This window comes from Trematomus bernacchii, unplaced genomic scaffold (genome assembly GCF_902827165.1).
Source record: "Trematomus bernacchii unplaced genomic scaffold, fTreBer1.1, whole genome shotgun sequence".
In the NCBI taxonomy this organism is placed as follows: Eukaryota; Metazoa; Chordata; class Actinopteri; order Perciformes; family Nototheniidae; genus Trematomus; species Trematomus bernacchii.
In genome coordinates this window covers 3,769,964-3,796,824 of record NW_022987573.1, presented here as the reverse complement: position 1 = coordinate 3,796,824, position 26,861 = coordinate 3,769,964, and the positions used below count along the sequence as shown (strand labels likewise).

Genomic DNA, 26,861 nt, shown 5'->3' with positions numbered 1-26,861 from the left:
TAGTAAAACAAATACAAATAATAATCAATAAAGTAAAAATGAGCACCACCTCAAACAACATCAATAATAAAAACATGCTTTTACATTAATTCAGAAATAATATTCAAATGATAAGAAATCCCATGTGCCATTATATGGCAAATAATATACTATTTTTTTAAATCGACTCCACTTCGAGCAATAACATTTCTAACAAAGCACTTCTATACTAATAAAGGACTGGCTTATCTAAAGCCAGTTGAGTAGCACTTGAAATGTTTTAGCTCTATGAAACCTGATGTACTTATATGATTCTGTTTTCTTCAAGTTTGTATCTTCTTGGTCGAATGCACTTATTGTAAGTCGCTTTGGATAAAAGCGTCAGCTAAATGCAATGTAATGTAATGTTGTTTATACTTAAACTTTACAAAAAAACATTTAAATGCACGACTTTTTTTTAACAGTGTTCCAAAATCTGATCAATTCCTTCACCACTGCAATAAGTTCTCATTATGAGATGTCCGCTTACATACCTACTTGCATGATCAGCCACAGAAAAGCTGAAGTAAAGTTAGAGCGAGACCACTTATACTTTAGGTTAGCAGCTACTTTATGTAATGTGCATTTATTTGCACCAAACTTGTTGACATACAGCTGTAGCGTCAGTAGAAACAGACATTGTTAATCCCAAATCCATTTCAAATCATGTCTAAGAAAGGACTAACCACATCCCCTGTGGCCTTCAGCAAAATAATTAGCATAATTCAAGTAAGATGCGGTTGAGAGCTTTTTCATTATGTAAATCAGGATATGATTAAAGAATATTACCATAAACACAAGTGCAATCATCAAGTGGAAATGTATTGGCATGCTTGTCTATAAATTTCTCCTGAATGTGGCACAGTTCAGTGATGCTGCAAAGAGAGAGAAGTTCATTACTATAAATCAACTGCACAGGTTTTTCCCATACCGTAGCCTATTATGATAACAGTTGGATAATTGCAACGGTGAAAGGTAATACTCACTGTCAACGTCAACCTTTCTGAAACAACTGGATTCAATGGAGTGCAGAGGAATGGACGGGTCTTGGTTGGAAAGGTGTGCACAAAAAATATTGATGTGCAAAAGTGAATACATTTATTTTGTTTCTTAAAGTTTTCATAGTTACATTTCACATACTGCAAGTTAAGTTGTAAGTGAGGCTGTTTGTGTGTGTGTGGTGTGTGTGTGTGTGTGTGTGTGTGTGTGTGTGTGTGTGTGTGTGTGTGTGTGTGTGTGTGTGTGTGTGTGTGTGTGTGTGTGTGTGTGTGTGTGTGTGTGTGTGTGTGTGTGTGTGTGTGTGTAAAAGGTCTTGCCATTTACATTCTGTCAAATATCCATGTTGTGTGCAATAAAGGCAAAATGACAGAGCCAGAGGCATGGAAATTATAGAGAGGTTTAATGACAACAGAGTAAAGCTATAGATGAGACAGAATGAATACAATTAGATAGTAAATCATATCTAATGCACATCCTACAGTCCAAAGAGCAACTGATAATTTTTCTGCCATGAGGAAAAGGACCCCCACAATCCCTTGAATGGGGTTATTTAAATATTTGTCCTTAAACGGTACTGCCCTCTAGAGGTGTAGTATATAAATTACTACATTGCAAGGGATATTATTTGTGACACACATATATACACAAATACAAATACTGAAATTACGTTTTTATTGGTTGATGGGTAAAATAAAACAAAATAAAAAAGGTCTTGCAGTAGAGTCAAATCAAATGCCTACCCATCCCATGATGCTCTCTCAGAACGTTGACACTTCCGCCTTCACTTCCGTTGTAGGACAAACATTACAAGGTTAAATAAAGCTTTGCAAAAGTCAGATATAATCTTTTATAGCACGGCAAGTATTTACATACAATTTACTCATATCCATTTGACATTACATTCCCTTGGTAGCATATTTGATGCTGCAATTAAAAAAAACATTTTAAAACTATTTCCGCTTTTGATGACGTCATTGTGTAATCATTTTCTCATTGGCTCTCTCCCTTCCTTGAGTCTTTTCCCGCGCTACTCTCAGTGTAAAACAACACACCGAACTGTCAGTCTGTAGTGGCCGCAAGCTAGCTTATTTCTGACAATTTAACATATTTTTACAACTGTAACGATTCTGTTACTGCACTGTCAGGTAATGCCGGCCTCAGATTATGACTCGGCCTGTCTGCCGGACATATTGCCGCTGTACTACCGACGGCTGTTCCCCTTCTCACAGTATTACCGCTGGCTGAACTATGGAGGAGGTGAGTGTCATGACATGATTAGATAGGCCCGTGAAAGCTAGCCAAGAATAACTTTAACAAGATAAATTCATTAAGTTGTTAACCAATGTTTTGTTATTGTCTAAATTAGAGAGCTCAGTGGCAAGTTTTGATGACATTATGAAGCATATTGTTTGTTCAACATGGTGTGCTTATTCCTTCCTATTGCAAAGTCAAGGAACAAACAACACAACAATCAGCAAATAATATTTATTGCAAAGTAGTATTTCAATAACTAAACATTTTTTTGACTGCTACAATAAACACAGTAAGAGGAAATACAAATACAGGCAAAGTCAAGAAGATAATTATAGATCAGAACAGATGCAATTGAAATATGAAAAAGAGGCAATGATTCCCAACATGGCGTGCTCAAATGTGTGCTTCTGCAGTTTTCTATGGGTACATACACAAACACAGTGTAGAAGCTCATCTCATCGGAAAAATACATTTTATTTCAAAAATACTTAAATCAGCTACTATAACAACTGAACAATATGTGACTGAAAGTGGCACATAATACAAAATGTTTCCAAGTGTGCAAACAATTGAATTAGTTAGCTAAAGGAAATGGATAAATGGTTCAAAAATAATACCTAAAAGTAATGGATAAACAGGTATTACACTACCAGCATGTGCTTTTCCAAAGTACAAATAAATTATAGTTGTATGAGAGTGTTTTTGTTACATGGTAAACACTGTTACTGTATTTCCACTTTCTATCTTTTTATAGTTAAATTACATCTGGTTTTAAGTTGATTTAAATGAACATATTTGGAATTTCCCAGGTAGTTTGACACATGAGTTCACCTGATCTACGTATGTCTGACAAAAAAGGTTGGGAACCACCGACTATAGAGGACTAATATATATTTTTTCTTCTACAACTTCAGTGCAGAAGAACTACTTTCAGAATCGAGAGTTCTCCTTCACGCTCAAAGATGACATCTACGTCCGCTACCAGTCCTTCACCACGCAGAACGAGCTGGAGAAGGAGATGCAGAAGATTAACCCTTACAAGATCGACATTGGGGCCATATACAGTCACAGGGTGAGAATGCATGCATCTTCTTTTGCATTCTTAGTTTTTTGTGCCCCTGCAGATATGTTATGGATAAAGTTGATTATGTTTTGCCCACAGCCCAATCAGCACAACACGGTGAAGTCGGGAACCTTCCAGGCCCTGGAGAAGGAGCTGGTGTTTGATATCGATATGACTGATTATGATGATGTCAGAAGCTGTTGCAGGTAAATTGATTTTGTGGTTAATTTGTTAAAATTATTAAATCTTGACTGTTACATAACTGAGATTAGGGCTGCTCGATTATGGCAAAAATCATAATCACGATTATGTTGGTCAATAACGATTATTAAATACGATTATTCATTGACTTTGAAAACATCCATTTCTTGAACTTTAAAACAAATACAAATAATAATTTGAACAGTATCTTTTTAACTGTTGATTACCCTGAACGTATAATTCAACTGAAAAACCAATACAAAAATAAATAAAATAAAATGATACATTTATATTTAAATTTAATTAAATAATAAATACCAATAAACAAGATCAACAAATATTTTGGAGCGCACTTCCACAAGTTACTAAACATATACTAATATGATAAATCCAAATAAATTAGATCAAATATGTTGCAGTGCACTGTCACAACCTAGCAAAGCAAAATAATCGTTTTTTTCGATTATGTTGTTTTCGTAATTGTGGCAGGCCAAAATCGTAATTGTGATTAAAATATGATTACAGCCCTAACTGAGATAACACAAACTCTCCTTTTAGTGCTGCAGAGATTTGCCCCAAGTGTTGGACCCTGATGACCATCGCCATTCGCGTCCTGGATAGAGCTCTTCGAGGTTTGTTTGTCAATCATTTTGTCTTGTCATTTTCTATTTTCTGCAGAACAGGTGTCTAACACTTTTTGATTTATGTGATCTTCTAGATGACTTTGGTTTCCAGCACCTGCTGTGGGTTTATTCTGGCAGAAGAGGAGTGCATTGCTGGGTGTGTGATGAAGCGGCCAGGAAGCTCTCGGTAGCAGCACGCTCCGCAGTGGCAGAATACCTCAGCCTGATTAAGGTAACAGTATTTTTAGGCTTTTAATAAGATAAATAAGACAGATTTATTTATGAGCAGCAGGGTGTTGGGTTTAGTGTATCTGTCTGTCTCTTTCAGGCCATCATATCTCTGAAATATTCGCATCGGCATGGGGGTCAATAACACAATATCTTGTGCTCTATTCACTGCTGTCTTTATAGGGAGGTGATGAGACGATGAAGAAAGTAGTGCTCTCAGATCCAATTCATCCCTTTATCAAGTAAGAAGCCAATCCTTTTGTCAGTAAAGTGAATTTGAGGCTGTAACAGTTTTTCTGTTGCGTTTTTTGTGTATAATTACACCGACTGTTATTGAGGTTGTTGCCTCTTACTGATGTTGTTGCTTCAGCTGTTTGAAAGTCTCTACCTGTGATTTCCGCAGAGAGTCTTTGGTGGTGGTGGAGCGATACTTCCCCCTGTACGCACTACAGGACCAGGACATACTGGGTCGTAAGGAATCTGTGGACAAAGTGCTGGCACTCACACCTGAAGATATCCTTTTCACAACATGCAGTAGAGCCAATAGCTGATGGAAAACACCGCATTTTATTTCTCTCAAATCGAATGTGATTCAAACATGAGAGTATAATCTTTTCTTGTTCAACACATTATGAAAATAACTTTACCTGACCTTAACTCAAGCATTTACATGTAAGAAAACAGTTACAGCAGGACTTTCAGAACGAGAAGAAACCGGAGAACCGTTGGAATCTGTTGAAGGACCAAGCCAAACGGAAACAGGTAATACTGCTCACTAGTCACTAAACTAATAATCTATCAATCTAAAATCAATGGGACTCAGGGGCCATATTGAAGACGACACATTTCTTAGAATTAATTACACACGAAAGCACAATGATTTAAAATGTTTTGATCAGTGTTCTACAAGGAGAAGACTATGCAAATGGAGTAGCTTATTTTATGTTTGATAAACCCTAAAGTCATTAAGGTGGGGAAATAAATGTACACATTATATTTCTTATCCTAAGTTTTTATTACATACAGTCTCTTCATATTACAACGTGACTTTGATTAGTTTTTTCAAATATGACCACCATAGAGGTTGTTATAAAAAGTCACAACAATGTAATCTTTCTTTCTAAAGGGCACTTCCAAAAAGGGCCAACACTTTGAGAAAGAGATCATGCTGCAGTATTGTTACCCCCCGGCTCGATGTGAACGTCAGTAAAGGAGTGAACCATTTGCTGAAGAGCCCCTTCAGTGTCCATCCCAAAACAGGTAAGCCTAGATCTAATGTGATTTAATGTAGATGGCGTGTTTATTAATGACACAGTCTTAATGTAATTTTTCCCTTTTGAACTCTGGCCAGGCCGCATTTCTGTTCCCATCGACCTCAAAGAGTTGGACACCTTTGATCCTTTTGCTGTGCCCACCATCAGGTTAGTGATAGTGAACTGTCCCATGCTTTGTTGTTGCAGTGATTGAAAATCGTCAGAGCTTATATCATAACTTTTTATTTTTTAGTATGATCTGTGAGGAGCTGGATCGTCCCAGGACAGTCGAAGAGGAGGAGAAGTCAGAGGAGACAAATGACAAGGAAAACGAGAAGGACGCAGCAGAGAGTCGAAAGATCAGAGGTGAGATTCTCAAATAACTCATCGTAAATTTCACAAATGACCATCCCTTTTTAAGTTACAGGCTAACACAAGGTCATTTTGCTCGCTTTTCCTGGCTCAAAATAAGGCTTAAGGGTCAAATCAACCATGACCTGTTTTTTATAATGATTATCATTAGGACTGTACCAAATAGAACGCAGCTTAATATATATAATGTTTAAAATCAACATTTAAATGCTTTTTTAAATGTTTGCATATCTATTAGTTATGTTCAAATGTGTTATTCCCGCACAGATGCAGATAAATATTAGGCCACACAAATATTATTAGTATAATACTTTTCTAGAATTAGAAGCCAGTGGTGGCTGCAAAGCATTGTTTTCAACGTGTGTGAAATAACCACAGATCATTGAAAAGTCCAAAAGTGAAAACTAATTCAAATAAAAACAGAAAGAAACACATTTGCCCTGTAATCAGAAACAGTTTGCTCTCCCAGCACTCGCACACAGAGGGAGGCGACTGAGGACTTTTGATTTAAGAAAGTTGATTTAAAAAAAAAAAAAAAACAGAAATGTGATAAGGTATAATAAGAGACATTCAAAGCTCCTTTTGAAAACCTCACTAGCAGCTCACTGATTTCTTTTCTTGACAGATTACAAGAGAACAAGCCTGGCGAAATATGTGAAATGCTTTGACCAGTTTCTGGATGTGATGGCTCGCTCATGGAAAGGAGAACTTCTTAAAAAGAGTGGTAAGTTTTATTTTTCCTGGATTAAATAAGCGTCTCTATATGAAGTGTGTTCTTTCATGTAATTATTTTCTTCTTCTGTTCTTTTAGATCTTCAGAAAGACTTCTGAACTGGATCAACGATCAGAAAGTGATACAGACAAAACATTGTTAATATTTCCTGATCACTAATATGGGAGACGATACAAACGGTCCTGTGTTGGGGTGGGAAGTTTCTATTTTTTGATGTACAATAATTTCCTCCACATAAGAACATCTCCTTACTGCAGGTTTTGTCTACTACATTACCAATGCTATGCTGTTTGTCTGCTTTTTTCTATGTTCTTCTATTGTACAGTCATTTGTGAAAATAAATTTGGTATTTCAACTTTTTCAAAATCTTGTATTTTACTTACTTTAAATGAGAACGGTTTGCAATATTGTTGCTTACAATTTTCACCTATACATATTTGTATTTATTGTTATAGATTCAACTATCCAACCGTTCTGTAAAGGTTATGTTGATTTTAGATGTTGTCAGATCTTTGTTTACATCAGTGATATCTGTAAGTACAGCATGAATAAATGATTAACAATATGATAGAGTAAAAATACTCCATTACAAATAAAGGTCTTGCATTCAGAAGTTTACAAAAGCGCAGAAATATTACAATCAAAAATATGTACTAAGAATAATTATATACACACATGAATGACGTTTTTTTTAATCATAGTATCATCAAGATAATTATGCCCAGTCTGCATGAGTTAACCAGATACCATAAATTCAAGCAAGAATACAATAAACCCATTATTTTTAGAAAATCAACTAAAGCATCCTGGATTATCAGATCATAGTATAACAGAATACATAAATCACTCAGAAACGTTTCTATGTAGTACTGAAATATCAGAGATACTATTGGCAAAGATAACAAATAATTAAGCAATCATTCATATCATTTGATTATTTTACAACTGGTTTATAAGCAGTATTTTACTGGGATAGTAGAGCCAGTTTTAACTTTGTATACTTATGGGTTTTTAGTTTATAATAGACAAATAACCAACAAATCGTTGTTTGTAAAGTCTGTATCTGTAAAGTAAAATACTGCTGTAACAGATAAATGTAGTTGAGTGAAAATGATTTCCATCTGATATGCAATGGAGTAATGATAACCTAATAACACTGTTTTACAAATAATCAAAAGTACAAGTAGCCTATTGTACATTCTCTAAATTATGAGAAACCTCAAAATGAAAGTTAGTATCTCAAAATAATGACAAACCTCAAAATATATGAGGTACTATCACAAGATAATAAGAAACGTTCTCAAAATATGAGTTATTTCTCAAAATATTGAGAAACTTTCTCAGAGGATATTTGAGAGTATCTAGTGGTTTACAGTATTTTTCAATCACATTTTTATTTTACATGTGGTAGGATTTATAAATATATATTTTTTGTAGAAGTTCAGGTTCTCAATTATTATGTTAATGATTTACTATTATGTCGAAATTACGGTATTATCTTTTCGACAGTCAAAAAAATGACTTCCTGTGCCTTAAAGTGCCCCGGAAGTAGAACTCCCTGCTCTGTACCGGATATTACCGCGGAGCTGAGGTCAGAAGTTCTCTCTCACAGCCATCTTGGATATAGCATCCCGAATCGGTGAGTGTCTCCGTTCATAATCCAACATCATCCAGCAGTTTGTCACTTATTATCGTGTGTATTAGTGGTATTGTGCGTTAAAGTGAAGTAGCAGTATCAGGCTGAGGTAGATATTTGTCTTTTTTCGTTCCTCTGTAAAGCGATAAATGAGCCGTTGTGACGCCGATCAGAGGCTCAAAATGGGGGGACATTATGACTTCCAGTTTACCAGCAGCCTGTCAGGGCCGCAGTGAGCAGATTGTCTGGTGCTGTTAGGTTTATTTGTGTCACCTTCAGATGTGGGTTTAAAAGGAAATAGTAGTCTTTGTTATTCGCCGTAAGATTTTCTCCTGTTGAGGCTGCCACCAGCTGTCAGCTAACCGAAGCTAACGTCAGCTAATGTTGCTTCAACAAGAGTACAGACGAAGCTAAAGCATGGGCTCGGTCACCTGTTCAGCTGCAAGTCACTCTCTAAATGGCTAACTACGCTCCAACTTTGTTGTCCGTTTTTACTTCAATGTATTTCTTTAGATAGTTTTGTTCAAGAAGGGTACACAGGTTGATCACAGTTAGACACTTTTCATAGACGTACAAAGCTCATGACCATTTAAAATATCACTTATGCTCTGAATACAATTCTCAGTTAGCAGTCAACTTGGGGTGTGTTTTTTATTCAGAAAGAGAGCTGTTGTATTAAATGAATATCTGGGTTTAACTGGAGGGGCTGTAAATAAACCTAGTGGAGGGCAGCAGCTGGTATTCTCTGTTAACAACATTATACAAGTCTGAAGAGATGCCGTTAACAAGTCTACCTTTTATAAGAGTTTACCAAAATAATATAAACATCATTATCTTCATACACCTTTGGATATGATTGCTTTCCATATTTAACTATAAGCTTAACAGAGGCTGACCATACTGGTGTACAGCAGGACTCTGAATAGCTGATTGAAAAAGAAAAATATTCTGGCTACTATCCTTGCTAATAGTAATGATCCAATACTGGCATGTATTAAGAGTTCCCTTTTGAGTTAATCTAAATGTATTTTTATTTCCCCATACAGCAACCATGCCTGGTGAAGCAACAGAAACGGTCCCAGTCACCGAGCAGGAGATGCAGCAGCCTCAAGTGGAGACCGGTTCGTATATTTTAACTTAACAGGCATGCCATAATGCATATTAAACAACGGGGTCCTGGGTCTCCTGAAAGGGTCAAATTGCTCAACAAATGGCCCTCTACGGAAGGCAATTTGTTGAGTAAAAGAGCAATATTGCATTTTTAGGATAATTTGGTTCAGTGAGTTTACTCAGCTGGCTGGACGCTGAGTTGATGTAACAGGTGATGGTTATTTTCACCAGCCATTTGTTGGGACATTTGTAAGGGAGGATTGCCCATTGAGGAATCTGCAGTGGTGATATTGCTCAGCTTGGCTTGAAAATGGTAATCCAGGACCCCTCTTTTTATTTACAGACTCACAATGGTGTGCGGTGACTTGCACTTACAACTGGATTTAGCACACAATGCATGGTGTTTAGTGTGGTTTTCCCTTTGCACGATAAATGCCTTAAAAAACATTTTGTGTTTATCTGGGATTTGTATTTTTTTTGACAGACCAAGAAATAATCTAGGATAATTATTTACGTTTTCCAGCTGCTCATTTTTGAACAAATTGTATTGTTTTTTTCATGGTAATATGGACATCTTTTGAAAGTCAGCAGTTGGCAACGCTTTTCTTTTGACCAAAAATGGGGCAATTACTGGTTAATAAAATGTATAGATTTGTCTGTATCCATATTAGAGAAGACTCTTATCGTGGATGTGTTTGAGTTAGTTTTATATCAGGTAGGAGCAAGAAAATACTGACAATTCTTAAATACACATTTCACATTTTTTTTTTAATTACATGTTTGTGCCAATGTAGTTAATTGTGCACTTTTTTGGTGCAACATCCCATTTTATTTTGTAAAGATGACCAACAACACTAAAGAGCAGTTCAGGTGATGTTTGAAAAGGAATGGCGCCATATTTCAATACTTGTGTTTGCCTCAATGGTAACAGCTAATACTGATGTAACTTCACCCCCAAGTGAGTCAGCACTAGACACTTAAAATTAAAAGGCCCGCACTTGTTTTGGGTTATTCTTTTATAAGGATTGTGTGTACATTATAACACATAGCCCTCCTTTTCTGCTGACCGAAATGCTCTCATTTTTGGATAAAAGGGCTGTGTATTGGCTTGCAAAGTGATTTCTAGACTTTAAGTAACACTTCCACAAAGCCTTTCATCAGTAAAATAAATCACACATGGTGAGCTGTCTAATTCAAGCATTTATGTTAGTAAATGGATTAATCACTTGTTTTCATGCATACTTGTCTAAATATTCTCTGTTTATCTCACAAATGCACACTGCATGGAGTTTGGGACCTGGGCCTATTTTTGTCTTTTACTTACTGCACCTAACACCCCTTTCTTTGTTATACTTTGGCATACCAAGTGCCAATAACACGTAGATTAACTTCTTACAAACTCGTCGTTCTGTTCACGTTTGGGATAGGGCTGAACGATAAACCGAATTTCAACCGGCGTCGCAAAGTAATCAAACGCAAATTTGAAAACGTCCATTTTTATTTTATAGAAACGCTGCACCTCAGAATTGGATGTGGAAACTGAATCAAACAGTTTACATGTTAATAAGATTTTGACTTATTGATTATTCTGCCAGATTTTAAAAGTACTTCATGATAAGATTACTTGTTACCATGGCTTACAGTAATTTCCTGCTGTGATTGATCGAAACATTGGTTTTAAAACAAAATCCGCTCATTTTCCCGAATCGTTCAGCCCTAGTTTGGAGCACAATTTCTTTTTCACTTCACGGTGTATTCTTGAAGCTCTCAAAATTTGCGTTGACGTTGAATTACTCACCAAACAATGACTGTGATTGCCCCCCCCCTGTTACTCCTGTTGATACTCCTTAATCAGCTGAAGGAGCATTGGATTTCTCCGCTCCCCCTGAGATGACCATTCCTGTGAGCAAAACAATCCCACTGGAGAATCCTACAGAAACTTCTGATCCTGCTCAAGCGATAGCCTTCACAGAAGAAGCTAGCATTCAGACCAATGATGATAAAGCAAATGGTGTAGCTGCGACTCAAGACATCACTGAGCAAACTGAAGAGACTGGGTTGGTGGCCACACCTGTCACACAGGAAGAGGTGACTGCTGAACCAGCAGGGGCTTCAGCTGACATGCCAGTTCCAGAAGAATCTTTGCCTGCTGTCGAAGCGCCCATTGTTTCCGCAGAAGAGCCACCAGCTCTTGAAGAAGCAGTTCCAGCTAAAGAGGTACAAAGTCAAGAGTCTGCTGTTGCTACTGAAGAAACTGCCATCGAGGAGGTTGAAAAGATTTCTGTTGAAGCAAAGACCACTGAAGAGGAGCCCAGTGCAGCGGCAGAAGAAATTCCTGATGTACCGAAACCATCTACTACTGAAGCAAAGACCACTGAAGAGGAGCCCAGTGCAATGGCAGAAGAAATTCCTGATGTACCGAAACCATCTGTTACTGAAGATATCGGTGCCAGCAGTGAAGATTCTCCACAGACGGAGATTAAAAACTTGAGGAATCTTTGCCTGGATGCAGCTGATGATGAAGTGTTGCCTGCTGAAGTGACTGTCGACCCGCCTACCGTAAATGAAGATCTGGACAAGCAAGATGCTATTACTCTTCTCACCAAGGCCATTCAGTCAAATCAGCCCTCCAAATGTGACCACATCCCATCTCTTTCCACTCGCCACCATTCAGGTTGGTTTATCCTTAAAAAAAAACAGGCCCTCCCCTCTTTTTGTCAGTTTTTTTTTTTTTTTTTATGAATCTTTCTGATCAGGGTGGGCTTATTCTTTCACAGATGGTAACATGAATGTGGCAGGTACAAAGGTATAATGCTCCTGCGTCCTCTTTTACAGTGGATTTTCTCTGGGTCCTTTATTTAAAGTTGCATCTTTTTTGCCTCATCTGAAATTGTTGCTAATGCGGTAGTTTTTATTTCACTCTTATAACAAATGACTAGGTACTCCTTAGTTGGACTTAAGTATTTTTTTCCTTATACAGTTTGTTAAATAGGTTGAGAGGAAATTATAAAATCTACTTAAGTTTAAAATTAAAATCTTACAATTCGGCCAGGTGTCGGTCAGTCCTACCTTAAAGAACTTGTTCATTGGTCCATTCTTTGGTGCGTTTATGCATTTTCTATGAGTAAGTGCTATTGTGATGTGGTAGTGTGATATGCATTGAAAGTATGGTTTTCCCTTTTTGCATCCTGACTAAATATATAATGTGCTCTCATGTGTGGTGCTAAGTACTGTGCATTTTGAGTTGTGGTTTTGCATCAGTCTGTTAGGCAGGTGTGTCCCTTTCCTAACCCTAAGCAAGGAGATTGCGTTTTGGTTTGATGAGTTAATCCGCATGAGTAAGTCTTTACCAGCAATATTTTTTAAAGAATTACTTTTCTATTCAGCTACACCTCCTGCCCAAGCTGCGACCCTGAAACCTCAGGCTGCTACTGGCCATGTAAAGCCCAAAGGCAAAGATGCCAAGAATCCGCAGGGTTCCTCTGCCCCAAAGGCTGTCCCTGGCAGAAGAAAACGCTCCTCTCTGTCTGCCTCTTCCTCCTCTCCCACCTCACCAAAATCTACTTCCTCCACTACTCCCCTGTCGCCCGTGCCATCGCCCCTAGCTGGCTCTCCTGGGGGCCCCTCTGCTAATCAGGCTAACCGCTTTACCCCAAAAGTTGTCAAGGCTGGCAAACAAGGAAGAGCTATGAAGGGAGAGGCATTTGTGCCTGCTCCGGCCCCTGTAGAGTGCAAAGTCACCCCAGTTCTTGAAAAACCAGTAGAGGCTAGCCCCAAGCAAATTATAGTTGAAGCCGAACCTGCCCCAGCAGCTGCTGCAAAGCCTGTTGTATGCCCAGCTGCTTTCAAAGTTACCTCAAAGCCTGCTGTGGCACCCCCAGTTTCATTTTCAGAAGCTCTTGCCTCTAGCCCTCCTGCAGCTGTTGAGGTTAAGAAAGCTTTACCAAGCCCTGTCCCTGATTTTGCATTAACTGATGATCTCCCTCCACTTATCCCACCTGTGAAGCCAATGACTGTGCCTATAACAGCCCCGGTGAAAATTGTTGAAGAGGTTGCTAAAGAGGTATCTCCAAGCAAACCTGCTCCTGTTGAGGTTAAGCCAACTGCTGAACCCACACCTGCTCCAGTAGAGGCTCCCGTTGAGGTTGACATGCCTAAACCTGCTCCCATTGAGGTTAAGCCAGCAGCTGAGCTTAAACCTGCTCATGTTGAGGTTGACGTGCCCAAACCTGCACATGTTGAGGTTAAGCCAGCAGCTGAGCTTAAACCTGCTCATGTTGAGGTTGACGTGCCCAGACCTGCTCATGTTGAGGTTAAGCCAGCAGCTGAGCTTAAACCTGCTCATGTTGACGTGCCCAGACCTGCTCATGTTGAGGTTAAGCCAGCGGCTGAGCTTAAACCTGCTCATGTTGAGGTTGACATGCCCAAACCTGCTCATGTTGAGGTTAAGCCAGCAGCTGAGTTTAAACCTGCTCATGTTGAGGTTGACGTGCCCAAACTTGTTCATGTTGAGGTTGACGTGCCCAAACCTGTTCATGTTGAGGTTGACGTGCCCAAACCTGTTGAGGTTGACATGCCCAAACCTGCTCATGTTGAGGTTAAGCCAGCAGCTGAGTTTAAACCTGCTCATGTTGAGGTTGACGTGTCCAAACCTGCTCATGTTGAGGTTGACGTGCCCAAACCTGCTCATGTTGAGGTTGACGTGCCCATACCTGCTCATGTTGACGTGCCCAAACCTGTTCCCGTTGAGCTTAAACCTGCTCCTGTTGAGGTTGCTAAACCAGCTGCAGAACCTAAACCTGCCCATGTTGAGGTTGCTAAACCAGCTGCAGAACCTAAACCTGCCCATGTTGAGGTTACCAAGCCAGCCCCTGTTATGTGTGAAAAGCCAGCAATGGTTGAGGTTAAGGCGGTGCCTGCTGAGGTTGCCATGCCTTCCACACCACAAGCTGATGCCTCATCTGCTCCCTTAAAACCTGCTCCAGTTCAGCCAGCTGTTCCTTCCCCAGCTCCCCATAAACTTTCATTTGCTGAGGCAGTTGCAAAACCTGCCCCTGTTAAACCTGTGGTTGAGGTAGTCACACCTTCTGAGCCCATCTCGCCACCCAAAACTGCTAAAACCCCAGTCAAGGTGGAACCTGTGATCAAGAACAACAAGGGTATTTTCTTCTCTCTTTTTATGCCTGCTGTTTTTCCTGTCACTGTTTTGAGAACTCTACTGATGCTTAGATAGGTAATTCTACTAAAGTCAAGGTTGTGAAGTAAATGTTAGCTTTGCTTTAGATTTTAATGAGTTAATTTAAGAAGCTTCCTACATGGATCATTTTATTGGAAAACCGTTATTTCTCTTGCATACTTTCAACGATGTTGTGTAGTTCAATGGTGTGGTCTAATAGTTTATATTTAGTTTGTGGAGATGTCTGGTGAATGTGATATGAAGATGGTATTGTTTTAAACGGAGTACACATTTGTTTATTTGCTGTGATCATGGTGACCCTTTTGCATATTTATTGGTTATTTGAGTTTAATTTTTATTGAAAATGTTCCACATTCTAGGTAGGTGTGAGTTTCTCTGGGGTACCAATAAACATATTTATAGTGTATTTTGAACAATTTTTAACATGCCCATTTCCCTTCTCCAGGATTGATGCAGCATATTTTCTTGCTAGTAAACATATGTAATGGTTTGTTTGTTGTGACTTACAATTGTTTGTTGTTGGTGGTTCCTGTAGGATCCGGTACCGAGTCTGACAGCGATGACTCAGTCCCTGATCTGGAGGAACAGGACTCTGCACAGACACAGACACAGCAGGCTCAGGTGAGTTCAGTGTGGTCTTAAATATCCTGAAAGAATACTACAACCATGTCAAACACTTCCAAGGGATGTTATTTGTCCTTTACTCTTCAGTGATGATTTAATACAGTGACTTTCGTTCTTCTGAGCCTCCTGAAGCCAACCTTTCTGTCCTGAGAAGAGATGGTGTTTGCACAATAACTAGGATTCAATTAAATTCCCCAGATTTCCTGATCTACATAAACCTATTTTAAACCATTCTAAAATGTGGATGAATGTCATCTCTTACAGCTTGCAGCAGCAGCTGAAATAGACGAGGAACCTGTCAGCAAAGCCAAACAGAGCCGCAGTGAAAAGAAAGCACGAAAGGTAATTATCTTACACGGTTTCATTTACATCATTTGCACTGTTCTACTTACCTTGAAGCTCAGAATTGGACAAATTTGTAATATGACTTGTATTTCTTGCAGGCAATGTCAAAGCTTGGTCTCAGGCAGGTAACGGGCGTCACCAGGGTCACTATTCGCAAGTCAAAGAACATCTTGTTTGTCATCACCAAGCCAGACGTCTACAAGAGCCCTGCATCAGACACATACATCGTCTTCGGTGAAGCTAAGGTATGTAACCAAGATGAATGCGTACCACTGGGTGGGGTCAAAATGTTACAAAAAGGTTCTCAAGTGAAGATGTTCTGAAATAATGTTTCATTTTACTCTTTGTTCCCTAGATCGAAGATCTTTCCCAGCAGGCCCAGCTGGCTGCCGCAGAAAAGTTCAAGGTACAGGGAGAAGCAGTTTCAAACATCCAGGAAAACACACAGACGCCAACAGTACAGGAGGAGAGCGAAGAAGAAGAGGTGAGATACAGTTTTATTCAAGGGAACTCTCGGAGGAAACAAACCCTTTTTTGTTATCATGTAACAAAACATTGCCCTTATTTTTCAAGGTGGATGAGACCGGAGTTGAGGTCAAGGACATCGAACTCGTTATGTCACAAGCCAACGTGTCGCGAGCGAAGGCTGTACGCGCTCTGAAAAACAACAACAATGACATCGTCAATGCTATTATGGTAAGATTTATAAAATTGTATCTAATAGTTGTAAAACAATTTGATTCATCAGGCCATTCTAAATGGTTTGCTCATACTTCTGTAGATAAACGTGTATAGAAAACTCTTCAGTGATGATTTAATACAGTGACTTTCGTTCTTCTGAGTTTACTGAAGACACATTTCTGTCCTGAGAAGAGAAATATTCTTACAATTGTGTTAAAACATAAATCAACACATGTTAATGAACCATCTTTGTTCCTTTCTTGCAGGAGTTGACAATGTAATGGGACCCTGGCACAAAAGGGTTAAAGAAAGGTTGCTGATTTGAGCTCGTTTATACAATTTATACCCAAGATGGAAATAAAGTTGTGGCTTGATAAAATGTAATTTTGATGTTTTTGTTCTTCATTGGGAATCGGGGCATTTTGTTGTAGCTGGGTTGCAGGAATGCTTCTTAATTTAGTTGAGGCCAGAGAAGGGCAGAAATCATGAATGAACAAGAGACTTATTATTTAAATGTATAGTTCCTTGAGTCATGGGATATGAAAGAAAAAAGGTTCTATATTGTTATCCTTTGGACTGTTTTCTAATATTTTGTGTGAAATATTATTTGACCTCTAAAATAGTACTAGGTGAGGCGTGTTCAGCAAACAGCAACTTCACATTACTTTTTCAGAGTTCACAGAGGGACACCACAGGTTCTTAATGTGTCATATGTTGTTTGGTTTTTCTCATTCAAATCTAAATCTGACAATTGGGAACTACAGCGTCAACTTCAGACTCAAGTGGAGTGACAATTACAATGTTTCCCAGAATAAGTCCCTGTGTTCTTTATCTCATGTATGCAGATGACTTGCAAAGTTGTCATGCTATTAAATTGATCAACAGGGGTCTGTAACGTCCAATGATGTTCAGCAATGAGCCAGAAAAGACAAAAGGAATGCGGCACGCTGGTAAACAGCTGGATTTAACATACACTACCAACAAATAAAATGTGTTTACAAGAAAACGAATGGTATTACTAAGTGTTTAACAAAATGTCAATATTTACTTCTCATCACCATAAAACGGCTTGTTAAAAACTCAAATCATGGCATGAATAACGAATAAATTCCCTCGGTTATTATTGAAGGCGTAATCTTGGACAGCCATAATGTCGGCTGCATTGTAAGCATACTCTAAAATAAAAACTGATGCTCAGGACTCCATTTTGTATCATTCTGTGGTGAAGAGACACTTGGTGAGACAATGTCCACCATTGGTGCACCAAGGCCAAAAATACCCCGACTTCATAGATCCTTTTGTTTATAGGGGCCTCATGCATCTTTAAACATCCACTCACCCTTATGTCAGGGTTTCTTTCAGTATAAATGTGTCATCCAAATTACCAAGAATATTTATCTTAAACTACAGAAGACAAGCTGATTACTCAGGACTATCTGCAAACAACGTGCTCTCTTTGTGTATAATTTGTTGCACTCGTTAGGATATGATAGCTTGTTATAAATGCAGGTATATTGAGTTTAATACCAAACTCCCAGCATGCCATTATAAAATTGTTACTCAATCTGAAAGAAAGCCTATAAACCTGCCTGGGTGTGGAGGGAGCTGGTAGCTTTCTCCTGCCACACCCTCACAATACTTGCCCTCTTAGGATGTGAAACAGGTATGCTATCTTTCATTCTGCCCTCATTATAAGATAGTTAAGTGAGGTGGCATTCCTCACATTTTTAAACCAATGGATCATAGAGCCAAAACACTAACATGATAAAGAGAGATATGCAAGTGTGGTGCCATGGTGTGAACTGAGATGGGTTAACAGCATACATCTGGCAAAAAAGGGCGAGGTTTAAAGTCCCTCTTCATTGATATTCCTATTGTTTAATTTATTTATTTTTTACAATAACTGCTACACAGGGGCAAGAGTTGTTTCGATTAATGTAGTACATTTGCACCTATTTTATTAATATTTGATGTTAATGTAATCACAAATCAAGATATTTGAATATGCTGATTAGAATGATCCCAATTGTTCATGAATTGATTAGACCTAATAAAAGAATCGGCAGAATAAATTAATAGAAACGTTTCATTTAATTAAAAATGTTTAAATGCACTCGGTAGTTAAATAGTATTTGTGCATACTTTAATAAAAAAAGGAATGCAAATCTGACTTTTTACGATAAGTAACCTTAGGAAAAGAGACAGCCCTATCATTTTAATAAGCTCGTCACTATTATTATAAGTAGTAGTATTAGTACGAATAGTAGTAGCTCTAGTAATAGGAGTATAGTATCAGAGATGACGTTCACACGACTACTCAAATGTCGTAAAAGCAATATCGTCTATATTTCCTCTAACCAGAAATCCTCTATATCATCTGTGAGTTCCTCTCTCATTCAGTTTATTCGAGGCGATCCTACTGGGTGGTACTAACTGAACCCATAGTAAATCACATTAGATTTGCTCCACACCCGATCACACGCGGCCTCCCATCAGCCGCAGCTGAACACTCTAGAAACGTCTAGTACGTTCTAACTGCGTCAGTGCGGCCATTCTTATCCCGGGATACGCAACAAGATCCGGAGTAGAGTCCACATCATACGAGAGGCGTTTGCATTACTTGTTAGTGGGCAGCATACATTCCCCTTCATTTGCAGGCATTGCCCTTCTTTTCCCGTGACTGTTTTATCTACGAACAAGAAGCGCACTTCACGTCGAGACATGTAAGTTGTGGAGAGTTAACACGAGGATGCTAAGTGCGATAGTACAACCTGCTGAGCTAGCTAGGTAGCTAATATTAGCCGCCTGACAACATGCTTGTGCAAAGGCGGGAGGTTGGCCTTGCCACAATGAATTGTAAGCTAACGGTAACTCGCTACCTAGCTTGAACCTCGTGGACTAAGTAAATTAACACAATGTACCGTAGCAGTTATTATTGCAGACCCAGCATTAGCTGAAAAAAAATGCAGCTACTTAGGCAAGGTGCACCGCATGGCTTAACCAGCGTAGTGGCTAACGTCAGCCTTGTTAGCCTTGCTATCATTAGATTAGCATCAGGTTTTTTTCATGATTAAAGCATTACAAATAATATCTGGGATCTGCATGTGAAAATCAAAGTTGACCATGTGGAGAGATATCGGCCTAATTGCAAAGTTCTGAAAGGATTGAGCAACGTTTAATCAACATTTGTGTTTAAGGCTAGCTTCCACGCACTGAAATGGTTGGTCCGCGTTAATGTGTTGGAGGATTTAGCTTATCATTCCGTTTAATTCCTATAGTACAATTGCATGGGCAAACGTGCAATAGAGGAAATCCCTATCACTCCTGTAGTTAAATAAATAAATAAATCACTAATAAACAAACTACGTCGTTGATCAATGTTCTAACCACTGCCCTGTAGCATTACATCTCATTTAATAGTGGGGGAACAATCACACATCTCGCAATGCGTTCTCTCAGTGTAGAAAGGCGTTTATAAGTAAGAAAGATCTCGGAATGTAATTCATTTGAGTTTAACTAATTATTACAGTTAGGACTTCATTAAATGCATTTTGCATTATTATAGTTTTTGTAGCTACAAGGTGAAGATGTTTGCATTAATCTTCACAATGTGTAGGAAAGGTTATGCTAAACACTTTCAAACGTTTAATTCTTTGACTTTTCACATTTGAGCTTGCAGAGATGTTGAGGCTTCTTGACACAGGAGCACACTGTAACTGGATGCTGCATGGCAACCTGATGCAAAGGCTTTTTGGTGCCTGAAGAATGACCCACCTGTCAGCAGCACATGTGACCTGTATAATGTATATTTTATGCAAGTTGTGGGTCGGATGAGCTGTACCTTTTTATATATATATATAACAAAAAAGAGGTTTTTAGTTTTTTTCCGGAGCCCATCAACTTGTTTAAAGCTCCCTCTAAAGGCGCTCTGTTTCTGTTGATTTACAAGTGGTTGCTTAATTTGTGTAGATTATCAATACTTGTTGCATGTTTTGATATCCTTCTTTTCTCCACAGGCATCCAGCAACTGCCAAGTGGTACGATAGGAGGGACTGCGTTTTTATAGAGTTCTGCGTTGCAGACAGCAAAGACCTTAAAATCGATTTTGATAAAACAAAGTGTGGTTTTAGGTAAGTTTGTCCCATGTGTGTTTTCAGTATATATTTGTATTTTCTGCTCACACACATGACTGCAGTACACAACAATCTAATAAACTCAAATAAATGAATAAAAAACAAAATTTCCACATCAAGAATGCAATGTGATGACAATTATTACTATGTTCCAAGTATAATAACTTCTTGGTAACATACACTTTGGCATTTCATATCTGTCCACACAAATATCTGGCTGTGTGGTTTTGTTAGAGGAAAACGGGTAAGGTTGTCCACCTAGTACTTATCGTAACTTTTAATATTTTATAAATCAATATAGGAATTTAATTTAAAGATATTGCTACACAAAAAACTACAACCATGTCAAACACTTCCAAGGGATGTTATTTGTCCTTTACTCTTCAGTGATGATGTAATACAGTGACTTTCGTTCTTCTGAGCCTCCTGAAGCCAACCTTTCTGTCCTGAGAAGAGATGGTGTTTGCACAATAACTAGGATTCAATAGAATTCATATTTATTTATCAACATAGAAATCTATTTAGTTTTATACAAAATAAGGCAATTTGTATTTAACCATGAGTTCCTTGTTGGATGTTTTGCTGTTGGTTCTGCTTTTAATGCCTATATTTGATGCCATACCTGTTTTTATTTCCCCCATAATGACGTCTTGTCTTCTCCCCCTCAGTTGTCTTGCAGGAACCGACGATGTCAGACATGAGAACGAAATGGACCTTTTTGAAGCTATCGATGAAAATGTAAGTTACTCTGAATCAATGCTTTGATAAATATGGCTTTGGAAAATGTAGCTTGTGCCGATTGAAATGTACAAAATGAAACTGACCAAATATTTCTATGTTTTCTGTCCACCCCAATGCAGGAATCCAAACATAAACGCACAGATCGCTCAGTGTTGTTATATCTAAAAAAGGCACAACCAGGGAAGCCATGGCCGAGGCTAACAAAAGAGAAGGCTAAGGTGTGTATCATTCATTTGAAATGCTAATAGTTAACGACACAATGTACTTAAATATATGCACAATATTTGAAAGTGATGAATGAAAAACCACTATTTTGTGTTTTTACAGCTGACTTGGCTCAGTGTCGACTTCAACAACTGGAAAGACTGGGAGGACGACTCAGATGAGGAGATGGGCAACTTTGATCAATTCTCAGATGTAAGCACTGTCGATCAGAATGAGTGAAGTCATTTATAAATGCCTTAATGAAGTCAATGTTTGACACACGAAAGAGCTTTCAAAATGTGTAACATTAGCTTTTAATATCAGAGAAACAAAAATTGAATAAGGTATTGCATCAGTGTTGATATGGTATTTGATATTGTCCAATCATTTAGATACCGTAATCTTTAGTAGGAAACAAAAAAGGAGATTGTTGCATCCTTACAATCCAAGTGTTGGCCATTTATACTCAATTAGTGCTATAGGAAAAGTCAACTCTACAGCTCTGCTATTTAATCACTCTGTGCTAGTTTGACTTGTAAACCAAAGTTAAAGTGAGAAAATATGTTCCGCCCTTGTCCTACTTTGAGTCTTCTGATGATTGTGGAAGCAGCACTTGTTTAAAAACATTTGAATGATTAATATTTTGGTTTATATTACAGATGATGAACACCATGGGAGGTGAGGAGGACATCCCTGATCTAGACGGTGGTGCAGAGGATGTAAGTATCCGTTTTCCACCCTTTTTACTTAATTTTTATGCTTATATTGAGAAATATAATGATATATTAATCAGTAGAGCTGCAACAAATAATCAACTTGTAATACTACAACCATGTCAAACACTTCCAAGGGATGTTATTTGTCCTTTACTCTTCAGTGATGATGTAATACAGTGACTTTCGTTCTTCTGAGCCTCCTGAAGCCAACCTTTCTGTCCTGAGAAGAGATGGTGTTTGCACAATAACTAGGATTCAATAGAATTCATATTTATTTATCAACATAGAAATCTATTTAGTTTTATACAAAATAAGGCAATTTACTTCCTCACTTATTCGGTTTGATATCATATGAAATATGAAATATATTGGCTGTCATCTTATGGTTGTGAACCATTTAATCGGGTTTATTATGCAGCACGTTTGAACTGCATCTTTTCTGTCTTTTCAGGATGAGTCCGCAGATAGCGATGATGAGAGTAAGTATTTATGCACTACATTGGCACATCGTGGCTTACATTGTTGATCATTTGTTGTGATGAAATGTTTCATTCATTTCTGCTCCACTTTTCTTTTAGAAATGCCAGACTTGGAATAGAAGACTGTAAGACTCTAGAAAGCAAATGAAAGAACAGAAGGCAAGAGGAATCATAACAAATGTATATCTTGAAACCGAAGGCAGTGACAAACAACTGTACATATGAGTCAGTAGCCATATTTAAATCCATAGCCTCAGCTCCAAACTCTTGACCGATCAGTACACTGAAGGTTGATATGCATGGTATTGTACAGAGCAGCTATCTCCACTTCCATTTGCTGTACTGCACCTTTTGGGTATCTTGTTTTACTGTTAAAATAAGTAAGCACACACTATTTGTTCGAAAAGCTGTGTAGTTGTCCTAAACTGAGCAATATGTGTTTAACGGAGTTACAATTTGTTTTCAAATTTAATTGTGGTTTAAAAAAATGATTAGGCCCACCCATTCCCAATGTTGTGGTTATAAGTAAGTCGACCAGTGTAGTTTATCTCTTGATTCAAAAGACACTAGCTATGTACATCATTACAATTAGATGCATTTACTGATTGGGTTCCTCTAAAGCCTTCCATGTGCCGTGAATTAGATATCAAGGAAGCCAGTATTTTATTTTTGTGGCTTAACCTTCCAGCTTACATGTTTCCCTTTACTTCTCGTTTAATGTTTGTAAAATTGGAATATTCTGAAATCATGCTCGGCATCTTCCCAGTTTATCACCTACTTTGGTTATCTGAATGGATTCCACATATTTAGTATCTTAACTGTTCCTCTCTCCATACCCACCTAACATGCATACCTTTGTTGGACTGCAGAAGCAAGGCTAAATGTTTTGCAACTGATAACGAGGCTTTGAAGCTTTGTCGGGCCTAAGCATCATTTGGTGTGTTGCTGTTCTCCAGGTTCTTTCCGTTTGTTCATCAAGTATGATCCTCCCTTCTCAGTGGGGGCGTGTCCGAACGATACCAACGTGTAATGACCAAATTATATTTGCACTGTCAATAAAATGTAAGGGGAGACAAATGTTGAATTACAGTGGAAATTCTTTTTTTATTGTCTACATCTTTCTAATAAACTGTTTAAGAATCATTTTAATGCCTTTTTTCTTATATGACATTTGACTTGTGTTTTGGTTTACCATTCATTTTCATACAAAATTATTTGGAGAAAGAATAGCTTATGAAAATCCTAATGTTATTACATTTATTTTAGCTGAAATATATTATGGATAAGGTATTTGAACTATTAAAGGCAACCACAGTAGCCGACAGTCATGTCGTAATATCTCTTAAATTTGAACCTTGTAATAATTGAGACCTGTTTTGGTGATCACCGTCAGAGAGCATCACTGGATTGTGTTGGGATAGTTTGGTTTGGCATGGTGATAATGAAATAAATTATTATGATGTTCAACAAGAATATTAACTAAAACACTTTTAACCTTGTATTTAATAGAATAAATCTTACATATACATTATATCTTCAGTATGATTTTGTGTTAATGTCACTCCTATTTGGGGGCCCAGAATATTAACATACTTCCTCCTTGGGCCTGATTTCCTTACTGTCTTTTCCGAGAAGGGGACTGTAATGTGCAATACCGGTTCCTGTTTTCACCCTGAAGCACATTAAAATAAAAGCACGGTCATCTACCTGCAAGGGAATTACTTTTTTGTTCAGAGGATAGCAGACTTGAATTGGTTTGACTACATATACACACGTCACATCAGTATAATCATTGGGCAATAATAATTACTTTGTAACTAAGTACTAACTTCTCCACTTAAGTAGGCTACAGTTCGGAGGTATCATGGTCTACTTTACAAGATCATTTTTATTTAATGGTTAATGTATACTATATTAAATACTTCTACTCCTTTACATTTCAGATTTAAACTCCACTACATTTATCAGTTGTTACTGTTAAAATATATTTAGCATTATATAACGTTGCATAGCTACATAATTATAAGTTGTATGTATCATGTTGTCATATGTTCAAATAATAAAATAAAACCGGTGCAACCTTAAAGTTGCATATTACTGCTTAAGTACTAATGATGCAATTATTTAAAATAAAAACTGTCGTTGGCAATTCCCCTTGCATGAAGAATAATTGTATATCATTTATGTATTGATATCATTTTTTAATTTGATTTATGTATTCATTGTATTTTTACTTGTCATTTCTTTATTGTCATAATTTTTTATGAATTCATATAACCTTTTAAAAATTATAATTATTTAATTTATTATTATTTAATTTAATATTATTTGTTGTTATAATTGTTATTGTATTTATTATTAGTATTTTATTATTGCTTTTATTTGGTATAATTATTTGTATTTAAGTTTGTTTACCCCTATGTTTTTTTCCGGTCCCCCGGAGGACTATGACTCAGTTTATAGATTTTTTCAAATGTAATTTTATTATTATTTTATTTTTCATAATTATTATTCTTTCTTTTTATTATGTTTGACTTTTTTAATTAAATTATTTATTGTATTGTTTTAATTAAAATATGTTATTATTATTATTATTATTATTATTTGTATATTATATTATGTATGTTTTTAATATACAGTACATTACATGTTACGCAATACTGTGGGAAGTCCCCACAGGAGCAATTTTGGGGACACAGCGATATGCTGACTGCAGTGGGGATTGAGCCAGTCCTCCCCTGATCCGAAGGTCACCGCACTAACCCACTGAATTATTATTATTTGTAATCTTATTAATATTTTATTGTATTTTATTTTATTTTTTACCACTTTTTTATTTCCGTGTATTTGTACAATTATTTAATTGTATTTGTTTTATTTTATTGAAAACATATATTATTATTTTTAGTGTGGGGGGGGGGGGGGGGGGGGGGGCATCTACTGTACTCTGTTCACCCTTGAGCAACCTTGACTGCCCTTGACCCACACACGCATGCCATGCTGGGTGGCAAACCACCAACCCTTGGTTGTTAGGCATCCATTTACCCCTTCAGCCTAAGACACCCACATATTCCAGTCAAATTCCACACGATTGGCTTCTACGTTTATTAGGGTTACAAGGCGACACAAAGATATTGTTAAAGAACATTTGTTTGAACTTATCGCCAGAAGTAACCATCAATCTTTCACATCTGTTCCAGAAAAACCAGGATACCAGGACGTGTGGAGCCGGGTTTCCTGAACATGTCATTAGTGAAAAGTGGATTTAAGCCTCTAAACTTTACCTAACTTCAGTTTTTTCTTTTCTATTTATTTCACTTCAATTACCACAGCCTCTTTATTTCCATAAGATATGCAATGGAGTTTGCCATTTTGCCTCTCACATATTGGGGATTTGAACCGCTGACCCCCACATTGGTAGGTATCCATTTACTCCGTGCGAAATCAAAGATATTGTTGAAGACACGTGCACAACTTGCAGAGCAATTGAAAGTACAATAGTTATAAATGTGGTCGTATCCACAGAATAGGCGACCAAGCAGAACAACACTGTGTGAAACACGCACAGACACAGAAATGAATAAACATATTAATGTTCGTAAAAATAAATGTAGAAATACATCAAATATATGTGTGTTCTGTTTTATTCTCAACTTATATTTTTGTAGTTATACATTTATTTATTTAGTGTTTATTTATTCCTGTATTTATTTCTAAATGTATTTATTTCAGTTTTTTTCACATTTATTTATTCCTGTATTTATTCTGTATTAAATATGCATGTATTTATGTGTTACTTATGTAATGTTCTGTCCTCAATACCTGGCTGCTCGTTGAGTGCATAAAGGCATATTATTATAATTCACTCACAATCACAGCAAGACCTTTATTTGTGCTTTCGTGGTTTTTAAAAACACACTGGTGGTCCAGAGGTCTATGCATTGGTTCTTCATGCAGGTGCTTGAGGTTCAACACCCAAGGGGAGGGGGCATCTTGTCTCCTCCTATGCTGATGATATGGAGAAATTGTCCCTGCCACAGTTTTTTACAAAGTGATGCCCATGGTAATGACAAAGAAAACCTTCACAGATCAGTAGAAAGCATCGGTTAATTAATAATGGGGATTTCTGCCTGTTTAACACACTTTGACCTACAGGGGGGTTCAGATGAAGCCTCATGAGATGAACCCTTTTGAGAACCAATTGGCTGGAAAGCTTCATAAGGCTTCATCTCGCCATCACTAGTACTACTA

The 26,861-nt window shown here is 37.6% G+C and overlaps 4 protein-coding genes and 4 non-coding genes across 15 annotated transcripts; all 8 read left to right on the top strand.

Annotated features, from left to right (window-relative positions):
* The first annotated feature begins 2,026 nt into the window (after window positions 1-2,026).
* prim1 (DNA primase subunit 1) lies at window positions 2,027-7,110 on the top strand. The gene is given in 14 exon segments (XM_034126539.1): window positions 2,027-2,274; window positions 3,186-3,343; window positions 3,434-3,540; window positions 4,094-4,167; window positions 4,254-4,390; window positions 4,570-4,628; window positions 4,790-4,899; window positions 5,057-5,148; window positions 5,513-5,569; window positions 5,571-5,646; window positions 5,738-5,807; window positions 5,893-6,005; window positions 6,637-6,735; window positions 6,823-7,110. Coding segments are annotated over 14 exon segments (1,281 nt in total). The 5' UTR covers window positions 2,027-2,165; the 3' UTR covers window positions 6,843-7,110.
* A 1,177-nt stretch (window positions 7,111-8,287) lies between these two features.
* LOC117479543 (nascent polypeptide-associated complex subunit alpha) lies at window positions 8,288-16,721 on the top strand. Of its 2 annotated transcripts, XM_034126590.1 has the most exons (9): window positions 8,288-8,383; window positions 9,427-9,501; window positions 11,346-12,164; window positions 15,223-15,308; window positions 15,576-15,653; window positions 15,755-15,901; window positions 16,012-16,140; window positions 16,230-16,352; window positions 16,604-16,721. In XM_034126590.1, exons 2-9 carry the CDS (start codon window positions 9,432-9,434, stop codon window positions 16,616-16,618), a joined length of 1,467 nt encoding a protein of 488 aa, XP_033982481.1. In that variant the 5' UTR covers window positions 8,288-8,383; window positions 9,427-9,431; the 3' UTR covers window positions 16,619-16,721. The 2 variants fall into 2 exon arrangements, with proteins under 2 accessions (XP_033982481.1, XP_033982482.1); XM_034126591.1 differs by lacking the exon at window positions 11,346-12,164 and having other exon boundaries at window positions 8,302-8,383.
* Window positions 12,171-15,216, top strand: LOC117479542 (skin secretory protein xP2-like). Of its 7 annotated transcripts, none has more exons than XM_034126589.1 (2): window positions 12,171-13,719; window positions 14,074-15,216. In XM_034126589.1, exons 1-2 carry the CDS (start codon window positions 12,825-12,827, stop codon window positions 14,721-14,723), a joined length of 1,545 nt encoding a protein of 514 aa, XP_033982480.1. In that variant the 5' UTR covers window positions 12,171-12,824; the 3' UTR covers window positions 14,724-15,216. The 7 variants fall into 7 exon arrangements, with proteins under 7 accessions (XP_033982480.1, XP_033982475.1, XP_033982477.1 ...); XM_034126584.1 differs by having other exon boundaries at window positions 12,171-13,802; window positions 13,866-15,216; XM_034126586.1 differs by having other exon boundaries at window positions 12,171-13,904; window positions 14,058-15,216.
* Window positions 15,392-15,466, top strand: LOC117479617. Its single transcript, XR_004555583.1, has one exon. It is a non-coding gene; the product is annotated as a small nucleolar RNA SNORD59 (small nucleolar RNA).
* Window positions 16,457-16,530, top strand: LOC117479616. The gene has a single exon (XR_004555582.1). It is a non-coding gene; the product is annotated as a small nucleolar RNA SNORD59 (small nucleolar RNA).
* A 2,038-nt stretch (window positions 16,722-18,759) lies between the features above and the next one.
* On the top strand, window positions 18,760-23,753 carry ptges3b (prostaglandin E synthase 3b (cytosolic)). The gene is made up of 8 exons (XM_034126592.1): window positions 18,760-19,060; window positions 20,354-20,467; window positions 21,139-21,208; window positions 21,331-21,429; window positions 21,539-21,628; window positions 22,075-22,134; window positions 22,583-22,610; window positions 22,710-23,753. Coding segments are annotated over exons 1-8 (483 nt in total). The 5' UTR covers window positions 18,760-19,058; the 3' UTR covers window positions 22,730-23,753.
* LOC117479619 lies at window positions 20,851-20,925 on the top strand. Its single transcript, XR_004555585.1, has one exon. It is a non-coding gene; the product is annotated as a small nucleolar RNA SNORD59 (small nucleolar RNA).
* On the top strand, window positions 22,286-22,360 carry LOC117479618. Its single transcript, XR_004555584.1, has one exon. It is a non-coding gene; the product is annotated as a small nucleolar RNA SNORD59 (small nucleolar RNA).
* Window positions 23,754-26,861: the final 3,108 nt, after the last annotated feature.